The sequence below is a fragment of the Xenopus tropicalis genome, chromosome 2, assembly GCF_000004195.4.
Source record: "Xenopus tropicalis strain Nigerian chromosome 2, UCB_Xtro_10.0, whole genome shotgun sequence".
Classification (NCBI taxonomy): domain Eukaryota; kingdom Metazoa; phylum Chordata; class Amphibia; order Anura; family Pipidae; genus Xenopus; species Xenopus tropicalis.
Genome location: NC_030678.2, coordinates 7,174,496 through 7,189,069, shown reverse-complemented (window position 1 = coordinate 7,189,069; position 14,574 = coordinate 7,174,496). Strand labels below are relative to the sequence as shown.

The following is a 14,574-nucleotide window of genomic DNA, read 5'->3' as shown; positions in this document are numbered from 1 at the left end:
GACATCCCAAGAGTTCAATTCTGGTCTCATCTGACCAGGTGTATTCTCCCAGAATTCCATTGGCTTGTCCAAATGTGCAGCAAACTTTCAACCAGCTTCAACATTCTTTCTCTTCTGAAGCTCTGCCAGTGATCCTTGGCTTTTGGGCAACTCCGATTATTCTTTCAGCTCCTCCTCTGTCAGAAATCTTGTCGAGTATCACCTGGTCATGGCCGGTTTAGGGCAAAATGATGTTTTTTCCCACTTCCGGATTATGGCCCCAACGGTGCTCCCTGGAACATTCCAAAGTGCAGAAACGTCTGTAACCAATTTCTTAAGAGAGCTCTTGGCTTTTACCCATCATGGACGGGCTGTGTATGTGTGTATGTATCCCGGAGACAATAAAATAGATACAAAAATATATTTGGATATAAACTTTACTTTTCATTTCTTCCTAACCAAAAAAAATACCTTTAAACCAAACAAGTTCCCTTGTACACATACAGACTTTATACAAAAAACATTTAACAAATATTGGGAAACTAAAAATGCCAAGAAATGACAGACTGACCCACTTACTGACAGGGTGGTTTCTAGGCCGGACAGTGCGAGGGGTTCGGGTCAGGCTATGATTCTCTAGCGGGTAGTAGCCATTGGCTCAGCCAGCCCTATGGGCATCTCCATCTAAACTGACCAGCGATGTCAGTGTAAGGCCCCTATCAGCGCAGATATTAATTAAAAACCAACATAAATACAAATCTTAATCCGACATCCGTGCTCAATTAATTAACTGTGTCCCCGCTGCTCTATTAACCCTTTTGTTTCTGACAAACAATACAAAAAAGTAAAAAAAAAAAAAAGGGGGGTTCCAGTTGATGGGTATAAATGTATCTTAACTGCTAAAAAAGTCCTTTTCGATATATATAAAAAAAATAATGTTCTCCAGTCAGTTTTGTTACATTTGTGCATTAAGCATCAGCAGAATCGTTAAGCATGCGAGGTTTGCTGTTAGCCGGTGGCACCGGGGGGCCCGTGCCTCGTTTGCTCTCCTGGTAGCCATCATCATCGTCATATTCCTCCCTCTGATTTCTCTGCATCTGCTGTTTGTTCTGTTGCCGTGGATCGACTTCTTCCTCATCATCTCTGTATCTGGGAGAATGACGGAAACCAAGAGTCTTGTTTAGGCGCAGAGCTCTGAAATATGGCTGCCCTGCCCTTACACGACCACTAGGGGGAACCTGTGCACCACTAAGCCGCTCTCACTGATCCCCTTGGCTCAGGGTTCATACTGAGAGGCTGTCGTGCCAATCAGGTAAGGCCAGAATGCTTGACCCCCCCATATCAGCCTAGGGGTAAATCTAATCACTAGTCACCAATTGACTCCGCCCCCTTTAGAACCAAAGGTAAAGCACGAGGGCAGTGATAGAAATCTGACTGCAGTTCTTACATGTGTTCTACCATCAGGGTCGGACTTTGGTGTTGGCTGCCACCCCAGGGCCCCCCATACATCTTCTGGGGCCCCCCTGCTGCCCCCCCCCCGCCCCCCCCCAATGTGCGTACCTTATACTTACTTTTTCGGCAATCAGAGGAGGGCAGGCAGATATAGGGTCAGACTCCCTAATAGGGGTCCATTCCCCACTGCCTTAAACTTGCACCTCATAAAATAAACGCAATGCCCTGGACACCCCAGTCCGACCATGGGCAGGGATTGGGTCTGGGTCACCGGGGCCCAGTCCGACCCAGTCTACCATCTACCCACCAAGGGTTTCCAAGTAGGGTAACCCAGATCAAGTATTAGTCTGCTCAATTAAAGGGCAACTAAAGCTTAATAAAGAGGTAGGGGAGAAACTTACCCCATCTCGTAATCCTCTTTATCCCCAGAGTCGCGGCAGCAGCAGCAGTAGACGAGGATACCGATCACTATGACTGCGGCTACACCTCCTCCAATGATCCCGGCGTAGAGCCCGATGTTCATCGAAGCTGTTCCAACAGAGAAATGTAAGTTTCCCTTCCGTATAATGTATCACCCCAATAGCAACAGGGACATCGAGACTCCCCCAGGCCCCCCATTGTGAAACAATCATTGACCAGAGGGCCAAATAATCAGTTTAATTGCCCTATCCTGAAAACCATTTGTTATTTTGAATGCTTTAGTAGAAAATACCTGTAAAAAACTTGGCTTCCTGTCATTTGAACAAAGGCGATACGGCGATGCCGGGAAAAGTATCAGGAGATGCATCAACTATGCGGCAATCGATTGATCGAGCCTAGCCTGACTCCTTCCTACTACAGAAGTCAGGCTAGGCTCGATCAATCGATTGCCGCATAGTTGATGCATCTCCTGATACTTTCCCCGGCATCGCCGTATCGCCTTTGTTCAAATGACAGAAAGCCAAGTTTTTTACAGGTATTTTCTACTAAAGCATTCAAAACAACAAATGGTTTTCAGGATAGGGCAATTATTGGGGGAGGGTAGAATAGATTTTTTAGTTAAAAATTTTTAGTGTTACTTTTCCTTTAACTTGCCCCAGCTGTAATTTCCTATGAATTGGAAAGTGGGGTCGGCAGAGCCGCCATTCTCGGTATGCTGTGGGTTATGGTCCTGCAGATTCTGAAGTCACATGAGGTTCCATGGAACATATAGTATCTGGATTGGCTCTACTGATTGGTATGGGTCACTAAAAGGGGTGGTTTACCTTTAACTTAACTTGTAGAATGGTCAGTTCCAATCAACTTATCAATTGGTCTTCAAAAACTAACAAATAATGAATTATTTGCCTTCTTCTTCTGCCTCTTTGCAGCTTTCAAATGGGGGTCACTGACCCCGGCAGCCAAACCCTATTGCTCTGTGAGGCTCCAGTTTTATTGTTATTGTTACTTTTTATTCCTTATCTTTCTATTCAGCCCCCTCTCCTAGTCATATACCCGTCTCTCATCCAAACCACTCCCTGGTTGCTAACCGGTAACTTAGGGAATTTCCACAAAAAGAACGGCTAGCACTATTCCAGAGCGAAAACCAAGTTGAGAATAGTTTATATTAAAAGCATTTTGGGATTTATTGTTTATACACATTTATACATAAACAGCGACCATTGGAAATATGTGTTTTCCGATGGTCTTAGGCGACCCCTGTAAAAGGGTCGTTCGACCCCCAAAGGGGCCCCGATTCACAGGTTGAAAGCCGCTGAGCTAGAGGCTACAATTGTGTATAAACAATAAATCCCAGAATGCTTTTAATATAAACTATTCTCAACTTGGTTTTCGATCTGGAATAGTGCTAGCCATTCTTTTTGTGAAAATTCCCTAAGTTGGCTCCCAACGCTGAAGGTCTGGGGCCTGAGCCCCGGGACCCACCATACTAAGGGGTGAGCTGGTAACAGATGCTCATACATAACTGTTTGATATGAAATTGAAGGTAAGTCGGACCCTAGCAACCAGTTAGCTGCTGAAACTCCTGAACTGAAAATGAAATAACTAAAAAACCGTGCAAGAAGTACACAAGGGGATCCTGCGCAAAGGGGGATCCTTACGTGGCATCACTACTACTGTGATATTACAGGACTCTTCCCCCACTTTGTTCTTGGAGACACAGATATAATAACCAGAGGTGTCGGCCGAGATGTTCTTCAGCTTCAGATCACTTCCTTCTGTACAGGGTAGAAGAACAAACAGAGAAGCGCCTTAAACATAAAGAAGTCACAGGGCACGGGATTGGTTCAGAGAGCGGCGCCCATCGGTGCCTTTGCCATGCACAGAACTGCCCCCCCCCCCCCACCCTCTGCAAGGGCTCACCCCTCACAGATGTCAGTGGTAGCTGCCGTGGTGCATTCTGGGGGTTGTAACTTGTCCACTGATAGTCGGGGACCGGGGATCCTTCTACTGAGTTGCATTTCAGCTTGATGTCTTGTCCGTACTCGGAGGTCCCTTCGATGCCACAGATGGGTTTGGTCGGGGCCACTGCAAAAACACAGACCTATTAGAAGTCTAAAATACAAAGAGAAAACACTGCCCTGTGCAAATATAAAAAGTAAATACACAATAAAATTGGGCAGATCTTGATCAGGCAGGTTTGACTTCCCCGTCGGAGCAGGGACTGTATTGGCTCGTTGATTGGGTCCATCGGCCTGTATAACCACCGTTTGAATTCAGATTAGCCGGATATTGGCCACCTTAGGCAAAGATCCACTTGTTTTATGACCTTGCCTGACGAGCGGATCTTAATGTGTCTGCCCAATACAACCTGCCACCCTGCAACCACCTGAACCTCCTTTCCTCATACATCCCTAGGGTCCAGTTCCTAGTGCTGTGAGTCCATCAGAACTACAGAGCCCCTTGTGTTCCCTAAAGGTATGGAGCGAGCCTTTACCTAATACAACAAGGTCCATTTTGGCAGTAGGGGTTCCTTTGCGATCTTTGGGGATGATAACTTCACACTGGTACGTGCCATTGTCCTGCATAGTCAGCTGAGTCATGGTGATCCCTACGTTATTAACCCCCGGGTCACCGATAAACGACACCCTCCCAGTGTAAGCATCTCCATATGTGCGGTCACCACCTGAATAGTAGGAGATAACCTCATCCTATAACAGAAAATAACAGATATTAAATCAATATTTTATTCTGAATTTTACTCAAATACAAATTAACTGGGCATTTCAAGCAGAATGTTGACTAAAATGACAAGGGAGTGACTATTTGCCAATATTTGCCTACTATTAACCTCTCCTTCTAGAAACATTGGGGTAACAGTCACCCCGCTATAGTTCCAGGGGTACCCAGGGCACAAATAAGCACTCACCCCAAATCCCCCCCTAACTGGCCTTCAGGCTGGGCCCCCTTAGCCCATAACAAGGTTACAGATATATAGAAACATTGGGGTAACAGTCACCCTGCTATAGTTCCAGGGGTACCCAGGGCAAAAATAAGCACTCACCCCAAATCACCCCCTAACTGGCCTTCAGGCTGGGCCCCCTTAGCCCATAACAAGGTTACAGATATATAGAAACATTGGGGTAACAGTCACCCTGCTATAGTTCCAGGGGTACCCAGGGCACAAATAAGCACTCACCCCAAATCCCCCCCCCAACTGGCCTTCAGGCTGGGCCCCCTTAGCCCATAACAAGGTTACAGATATATAGAAACATTGGGGTAACAGTCACCCCGCTATAGTTCCAGGGGTACCCAGGGCACAAATAAGCACTCATCCCAAATCCCCCCTAACTTGCTTTTAGGCTGGGCCCCCTTAGCCCATAACAAGGTTACAGATATATAGAAACATTGGGGTAACAGTCACCCCGCTATAGTTCCAGGGGTACCCAGGGCACAAATAAGCACTCACCCCAAATCCCCCCCTAACTGGCCTTCAGGCTGGGCCCCCTTAGCCCATAACAAGGTTACAGATATATAGAAACATTGGGGTAACAGTCACCCTGCTATAGTTCCAGGGGTACCCAGGGCACAAATAAGCACTCACCCCAAATCCCCCCCTAACTGGCCTTCAGGCTGGGCCCCCTTAGCCCATAACAAGGTTACAGATATATAGAAACATTGGGGTAACAGTCACCCCGCTATAGTTCCAGGGGTACCCAGGGCACAAATAAGCACTCACCCCAAATCCCCCCCTAACTGGCCTTCAGGCTGGGCCCCCTTAGCCCATAACAAGGTTACAGATATATAGAAACATTGGGGTAACAGTCACCCTGCTATAGTTCCAGGGGTACCCAGGGCACAAATAAGCACTCACCCCAAATCCCCCCCCTAACTGGCCTTCAGGCTGGGCCCCCTTAGCCCATAACAAGGTTACAGATATATAGAAACATTGGGGTAACAGTTACCCCACTATATTAGTGACTATAAGATAAAGAATAAGGTATAAAGCGACTGAGGGTAGGGAAGTCTTTACCTGGGTATCAAATTTTTTCCAGCCAATAATGCTGCCAGTTTTATCTGCCACGCTTTGGTAGGTGCAGGGCAACGTGGCGTTCTTCCCTCTAGCGGCTTCAACTATTTTGTTCGGCGTGTCTACGGTAATGGCGGAGACTGTCGCAAGCACTGAAAAATAAGTGCACAGGAGCGGTAATGATGAGGAGAAAGCCGGGTTATTATATTATTCACCAGTATTTACGCACACGTCTCCCAGTGACCCAATGGGTGGGTGCAACCAGACGCATCACTAGATGGTATAGGGCCCCACAGCAAATATAGTTAGGGCCCCAAACACTTACATAAGACCTGTTTTACCAATATGTAATAACTGGCTATTAATTAATGCCCTGCAGGGCCCCCTACACTCCTGTGCCCCCTGCAGCCTCCTTCCCCCATAGCTACACCCCAGTTGGAGGGTCCCCTTCTATATATGGAGATCCGACATCTTGGGGCCCCTTACTACTCGGCAGGACCCATCCCTGCTATTAGTTCCTACCTGCACCCACTGGGTGGTGACCTTTCCAACTAAGTAGCGTAGGGCCCCTAATAAATAAAAAGGACAACTAAATTCCATATTTACCCGCACCTTAATCTGCCCCCTCCATGCCCAGAACATACCCAATATCTTCCAAAATCCCCCCTACTCCCCCTGGTCCCACACTTTATACTTTAACAAGGCCATCCTGTAAATAACAGAGCCTGAAGGGCCCAACCCAGTCATTGCACCCAGCAGGGCCCTTCCCACACTTTATGTAGGGCCGTGACTCACACTCAGTTTCACTATCACTGGGTCACCATCACACTCGCACACACTCACGGTTTCATTCTAATGACTCTTCCTCTTGTGACTCTAATACTCTGTATATAATACTCTGTACTGCTCAGTCACAAAAGGGTAGAGTCATTAGAATGAAAGCGTGAGTGTGTGCGAGTGTGCGAGTGTGATGGTGACCCAATGATAGTGAAACTGAGTGTGAGTCACGGCCCTACATAAAGTGTGGGAAGGGCCCTGCTGGGTGCAATGACTGGGTTGGGCCCTTCAGGCTCTGTTATTTACAGGATGGCTAAGTGCCTTGTTAAAGTATAAAGTGTGGCACCAACTCCCAGAATGCCATCTTTAAAGGGCACCTATCAGTGGAAAATTGTTTACCCCAACTGGAGGCACGGGTGAATAGAGCCCATACTCTGGTTGGGGGAAACAATACCATTTTGTGCAAATGCTCCTAACGGGCACTAAACCCCCAGTAACAGGAGGGATCCGGGGCCAACAGCTACATTAATATGCAAAATAATCCTCCAATGAGAATCCCTACCTGCCTACTGATCAAAATCTGAATTACAGATGCAAGAGAACTGACCAATGAGAATGCTGATTCCCAGTACTTTAGCAGCTCTCCTGCTGTTACCTTACATATAGAGCGGATTGTGCCATTTTTGCTTCATTATCTGACACAGGAATCAAACATGGGGATAAAGGGACAGACTTGTTTAATGCTGGGAAACTGTGTTTATGCTCCAATTGCAGAACAGGGAGCCAGATTTACACAAATCAAATGGGATTCTCATTGGAGGATTATTTTGCATATTAATGCAGTTGCGGGCACTGGAGAACTGGGGCACTAAGTACCATTGCATGTTAGTGTGACAACATGGCCGCCCACACTGGGAGCCCCTCCTGTTACTGGGGGCACAGTGCCCGTTAGGAGCATTTTTTGAACAAAAGGGTATTGTTTCCCCCAACCAGAGTGGGGGCTCTATTAACCCAGACTTCCAGTGGGGTAAACAGTTTTCCACCCATAGGTGCCCTTTAACATGGATATAATAACGCCTGCAGAAACTTCCCACTATCATAGATGCCTTTAGGGGGCGCCAGGCACCAGTCATTGTAGGGAACAAAACACACAAAGGCAACTGGCTTGCACACTTCCACACATTAGGAAAGATTTTATCTGCAGCATTTCCAGTAGAACAACTGTTACATGCCAATTCCCTATGTGCCACCCTTCATTGATACCAATGGAATGAATCCCCAGACTATGGACAGGTTCCCATGATTCCCCCTGCCAATCAGTGGGGTAGGATCCAGTAGGATCGTTGCACTAACATTCATGGGGAGGGGAGGGGAGAAGCACGGGACACTGGGTATTCACATATTTACTGGGCAGATTCAGGTTTTTCCAGTTGGTGCCCCTCGGCTGTCCCCTTTAGGGCATGGAATCCATCACGGTTTCTACTTTGCACAATCATTTCTCCCACATAGAAATGAGGAGGTCCCGGTGCTGGGAAGTGTTGGGGTGCACAGGTCTCCATCAGACACGGTTATTGATTGGATACTAAAGTTGGGAGTTTGACTACTGACATTTGTATCTAGATAGATCCATCATCAATAGCCCCTTGGCACAACTGGGGGGGCATTACTGGCCATTCTTCTCACTGGCTGAATAAATCAGATTGGTTCTATTTGGACCAGCTAATATGAACAAGTGGGTCTCCTAAGGGTCATATGAGTAACAGGATCCAACTGGGCATTCCCGCCCCCGAGGAGCAGCTATAACTGAGGAACTAAGGGGGAGACTTAGCAGTATCTGGGGCCCCTGGACAGCCCAGTCTGACACTAATTGACTTTATAGGATCTAAGTGCAGGACCCTCCCAGAATAATTGCACCCTATGGTACCCCTCTGTGCCCATAGCAGCCATACTGATCCCTTAACCTCCCATTAATGTCCCCCAGTCTCTCAAATTTACTCACACGTGGCCCTATTACCTATCAGGCCACAACGGGGCAGAATCAGGGGCACGGGAATTACTGGGTACCACTGGCAAATCATTAGCACATTTTCACACTTTCATAGCTTTCTGTTTTTCACTAAATCAAAACAGATCCTCGTATTGGCCCTCAACACTCATGGGGCCCCTGAACAATTGTGTCCCCTGTTTTCATGTCTCTGTCAGGAATCTGTCTCTTGGGCTGAGACTCGGCAGTTGGATCCTCAAATACAACACTTTTCTCCACCCACATGAACCCCTCAGTGACCTCTAATATCCTTATCATTTACAGTAGGGGGTACATTATCCCTTATAATACATGAGTGATACTCAGAGTTCCCTGTATAACTCAGCCTGCAGCCTTGTGCCTTTATATGGGCACAGAACCCCTCAGTGACTGCTAATATCCTTATCATTTACAGTAGGGGGTACATTATCCCTTATAATACATGAGTGATACTCAGAGTTCCCTGTATAACTCAGCCTGCAGCCTTGTGCCTTTATATGGGGGGCACAGAACCCCTCAGTGACTGCTAATATCCTTATCTTTTACAGTAGGGGGTACATTATCCCTTATAATACACGAGTGCAGCCTTGTGCCTTTATACAGAACCCCATACACACACACACATACATACAGTATGTTTCAGTGGTTTTCCTTTTCCGACTAGAGAAAAGCCACAGGCACAGATTACTTTACAGCAGCACGAGGGGATAAATTTGGGGGCACATTTAACATGGACAAATGTTTTTGCCTTATGTTTATACTGATACTTTCTGACGGCTCTACATACACAGTACAAATCACAGGTCAGCGGGGAGTTGGCCGTAGCCTTATGCATTTTGTGGTCATAAAACTGCAATAATATTACTCACATTCCAGGTTAAAGTTTTACAATCAGAGCTCCCTGTCATGTGACCCAGCTGGGTGCAACTCCCAGACACCTGGGCGAGGCTGTGACAGGTCCCTATGGGGGTATTAACTCCTTAGGCTGGTGGCACACCGGGAGATAAGTTGCCCTCAGTAAATCTTTGCTGCCACCGGCAACTAATCTCCCCCCGAAATGCGTTCTCACTGGCAAGAATGTTACAAGGGATACTGTACCCCCTACTGTAAGTGATAAGGATATTAGCAGTCACTAAGGGGTTCTGTGCCCATATAAAGGCACAAGGCTGCAGGCTGAGTTATACAGGGAACTCTGAGTATCACTCATGTATTATAAGGGATAATGTACCCCCTACTGTAAATGATAAGGATATTAGCAGTCACTGAGGGGTTCTGTGCCCATATAAAGGCACAAGGCTGCAGGCTGAGTTATACAGGGAACTCTGAGTATCACTCATGTATTATAAGGGATAATGTACCCCCTACTGTAAATGATAAGGATATTAGCAGTCACTGAGGGGTTCTGTGCCCATATAAAGGCACAAGGCTGCAGGCTGAGTTATACAGGGAACTCTGAGTATCACTCATGTATTATAAGGGATAATGTACCCCCTACTGTAAATGATAAGGATATTAGCAGTCACTGAGGGGTTCTGTAACCTTAATAACTTGGCCTGGGGTATAATATGGTCACAAACCTCTCTGGTGACTTTTATATTCTTATCCTTGACAACAGGGGGTAGAGAGATTCGGTATTAGAGAGCTCCAGGCTCAGTAATTATACGGTCTCGTTGGGGTAGAGAAAATGGGTGTCGATGTTATTACTGTGGGTGCAGAGGGGCCCCAGGCAATGTAGAATCAGCAGGGCCCACTCTAAATAATGAGTCCCTTCAGCAACACCCAACACTCCCTGATGGCCGTCAGCAGTTGGTGGGTGTTATGCCTTCAGGCAAAGCTTAAGATCCCGTCCGTGCACCACAAGGGGCCCCCGATCCCCTCCATGCACCACAAGGGGCCCCCGATCCCCTCCATGCACCACAAGGGGCCCCCGATCCCCTCCATGCACCACAAGGGGCCCCCGGATCCCCTCCATGCACCACAAGGGGCCCCCGATCCCCTCCATGCACCACAAGGGGCCCCCGGATCCCCTCCATGCACCACAAGGGGCCCCCGGATCCCCTTGATACACAGCCAATAATAAAAACAGCAGGGTGCTATAGGAACACTATTGGGTAATTATATTTAATTTTGGTGCCGAAGGAGGGAAACCTGTAACGCCTTATTAACCCTTTAATGCACACGTAGCAGCGTCTCTAGCTCCCATGTTGTGGGGCCCCATGGAACAGGATAACCAGGGGCATTGGCCTGTGCTGTTCTTACAGACTGGTCCCTTAGGGTGAAGACACACAGAGCTACTAGTAGCAGCTACTTGTCACGGCTAAAAACAGACAATGCTGATCATTTACTGATAATTGTCTCTACATGTGTTTAGCAGAGGCAATTCTCAGTATTGTGTATGGCAGGGGATTTTCTGGAGTTTAGTAGCTATGACAAGTAGCTGCTACTAAGTAGCTCAGTGTGTCTTGACCCTAAGGGCTCTGGTACACGGGGAGATTAGTCGCCCGCGGCAAAACTCCCTGCTCGCGGGCGACTAATCTCCCCGAGTTGCCTTCCCTCTGCCATCCCACCGGCGAACATGTAAGTCGCCGGCGGGATGGCAGACGCGGCGGCGCGATTTCGCGCAAATCGCCGAAAAAGACTCGCGAGGCTTTTTCCGCGATTTCCCGAAATCGCCCCGCCGCGTCTGCCATCCCGCCGGCGACTTACATGTTCGCCGGTGGGATGGCAGAGGGAAGGCAACTCGGGGAGATTAGTCGCCCGCGAGCAGGGAGTTTTGCCGCGGGCGACTAATCTCCCCGTGTACCAGAGCCCTAAAGGAACAAGGAAATAACCCAGATAAAAGCACAGTTGCAGTATCACAATGCGCAGCCCTTATCACTAGTTACACACTGATAAGCACAGAGATTATTACATTATGCGCTAATAACACATTGACCTCTGCTCTCCGTCTGTATAATCGGGTCACTGCACAACCTGCTGTTGCTGAACTACAACTCCCAGAATGCTCAGCTAGCTGTTCCCAAAGCAGGGGTGGCCAAGCCCCTTTCCCATTGCTCCCAGACTGCGGTGGCTGAACTACAACTCCCAGCATGCTCAACTAGCTGTCCTTAAAGCAGGGTCGGCCAAGCCCCTTTCCCACTGCTCCCAGACTGCGGTGGCTGAACTACAACTCCCAGCATGCTCAGCTAGATGTTCCCAAAGCAGGGGCAGCCAAGCCCATTGCTCCCAAACTGCAGTGGCTGAACTACAACTCCCAGCATGCTTAGCTAGCTGTTCCCAAGCAGGGGCGGCCAAACCCCTTTCCGATTGCTCCCAGACTGCGGTGGCTGAACTACAACTCCCAGCACGCTCAGCTAACTGATTTCAAGCAAGGGCGGCCAAGCCCCTTTCCCATTGCTCCCAGACTTGCGGTGGCTGAACTACAACTCCCAGCATGCTTAGCTAGCTGATTTCAAACAGGGGCAGCCAAGCCCCTTTCCCTTTGCCCCAGACTGCGGTGGCTGTGAGCAGTTAATGAGCCGCATCGAAGCACAAAACAAACAGGATATAGAGGCACCTAAAGGAGAAACCATAGTAGGGTGGGGGTATAGGGTGCCCTGATAGCCCAGTAAGAGGCGACTTACCTGCACATAGAATATACGGCACCCATCTCTGGCCCTGTGTCCCCATCCCGGCTGCTTCAGGTCTGTGAGTTCCCAGGGCAGGCAATGGTGGCACAAACCAAACTGAGCCCTTCCTCCCACACCCACTGCTTCTGTGTGAATACCTGCAGGGCTCAGCCAATGGCAGCCCAGGGATTCCTGCCTGTACCTGTTTGACTCCAGCGGGGCTATTTGCATTTACTAAACCCCTCCTCACCCAGGATTCTCTTTCCCTCACTCGCTCCTCACTGGCTGTGTTTCGCCTCAAATCGAATACAAAGGGGAAGTAAAACTCTGCTTTAAAGAAACGTACTTTGTGCATGGCTGGGTGGAAACCAGTGCAGTCACATCCCAGCAGCGCGACTGGAAACTCACATTGCAAGAGCCACTGACTGAACCTGCAAATGATACAGTTGGGGAAAGGCTTGTTTACTAAATGGGGGCAAACTGCAGTCATTCCCTATGAGAACTCTAAGGGTGAAGACACACTGAGGTGCTAGTAGCAGCTACTTGTCACGGCTACTAAAATAGACAATATATGTATGTATGTATAACTTTATTTATAAAGCGCCACAAGGGTACGCAGCGCTGTACAATCTTACAATATACACAATTACACACAGGGAGGACAAGTGATATAATAAATACAATAAATATATATATATATAAGTGCCATGTGGTATGAGACACAGTAGGAAGGAGGTCCCTGCCCCGTAGAGCTTACAATCTAAGTGGTTGGGTAACATACAGGCACAAACTGAAAGGTAAGAGGCTCTAGGTATGGGCATTTGCCCTTAATCGCAGGACTGGGCAAAATTAATAATCAATGCTGATTATTTACTGATAACTGTCCCTACGTGTGTTTTAGCAGTTAATTCTCAGTATTGTCTATGGCAGGGGATTTTCTGGTGTTTAGTAGCCATGAAAAAGTAGCTGCTACTAAGTAGCTCTGTGTGTCTTCAGCCTAATGCGATTTTACCCAACGCAGGTGTGAAGAGCTGAGGCAGTTAGTAAATTGCAGGCAGATAGGTGCAAGTAAAGGGGCAGAATGTGGGTACAGGGTCGGACTGGGCCAGTGGGGCACCGGGACTGGTGGGTGCCGCCGGCCCAGGCCCCTGATCTCCCTCTCACGATGCACCAAGGTAAGTATAATGTAAGTGTACTCAGGGGAGGGGGTTAGGCGAGCAGCGGGGGCCCATAGGGGGCCCCAGTCCGACACTGTGCGGGCAGGACATGGGCATTCACTTACCTGAACTTCAGCTGCTGGAGATTCAAGTGGTGCAATAACTGCCAACTGGTGGTGCCTATGGTATAGCTAGGGGCAAGTAGTGATAATGAGCCCTAATGCCCCATAAAATACATTCTATTTCCAGCTGGAAACAGGTTAATCGTGGAAATGTTCTCCTGGTTAAACCAGTGGGTTCTGATAGAATTCTGTGCTGCAAAGGTTAAAATCCACTTGCAGTACCACTCGCTGCCTGTCTTGCAGGAGTCCAGTCATTCCCATAGGCTGCACTAGAACAGCGCCACCAGCTGTCGGCCAATGCTTGCATTAGGTTCATCTTTAACTAAAGACCCCCCCAGGGGAGCAGCTGGACCTTTGTTTTCATTAAGTGAACAGCAGGTCCCATTGTTTCCATTAATATTTAATTACCCGAGCCAATCAGAGCTTGGATTCAGGCAACATATATCATTAGTATTACAACTGGCCGCCCCGCAGCAATGAATTATGGGAGGCATGATGCAAATATTGGGGTTATGGGCCTGGTACCTCTCAGTCAGAGGAGTGAAGCTGTAGAGGGGACTCTGTAGGTACAGAGCAATATATAGCTTTTATAGGGATCTGAGCTTTTATAGGGTCATGGAACTCCAATGTGACTTCTAATATCCTCATATATTACAATAGGGGGTACATATTATAATATAGTGACTCATATTATAATAAATGAGTGAGTCATATGACATGACATCACTAAGCTCTGATTATAACTGATGACATCACTAAGCATCATAGTTTGGTCCCATATGGAAATGACCCAACTGTATATTATATATTTATGTATATTCCCTGTTACCTTCATATTATCCCCCCCTTTCCCTAAGGGCCCCTCTAATCCGGCCACATCAACCCTTGGAGGTCTATTTCCTACAATCCCTGGCACCCGTCCTGCTGTGTCTGTTCCTATGGTCCCTGGGTGCCAAGCGCCCAAAATGCCCCAGTTCCTCACTGGGCCCTAAATCCAGCAGGGGGCAAT

At 47.9% G+C, this 14,574-nt stretch overlaps 1 protein-coding gene across 1 annotated transcript; it reads right to left on the bottom strand.

Moving 5' to 3' along the window:
- Positions 1-398: 398 nt before the first annotated feature.
- gpa33 (glycoprotein A33 (transmembrane)) lies at positions 399-12,419 on the bottom strand. Its single transcript, NM_203995.1, is given in 7 exon segments — positions 399-1,128; positions 1,833-1,959; positions 3,510-3,626; positions 3,772-3,936; positions 4,346-4,559; positions 5,882-6,030; positions 12,302-12,419. Coding segments are annotated over 7 exon segments (999 nt in total). The 5' UTR covers positions 12,348-12,419; the 3' UTR covers positions 399-947.
- Between the last annotated feature and the right edge of the window lie 2,155 nt (positions 12,420-14,574).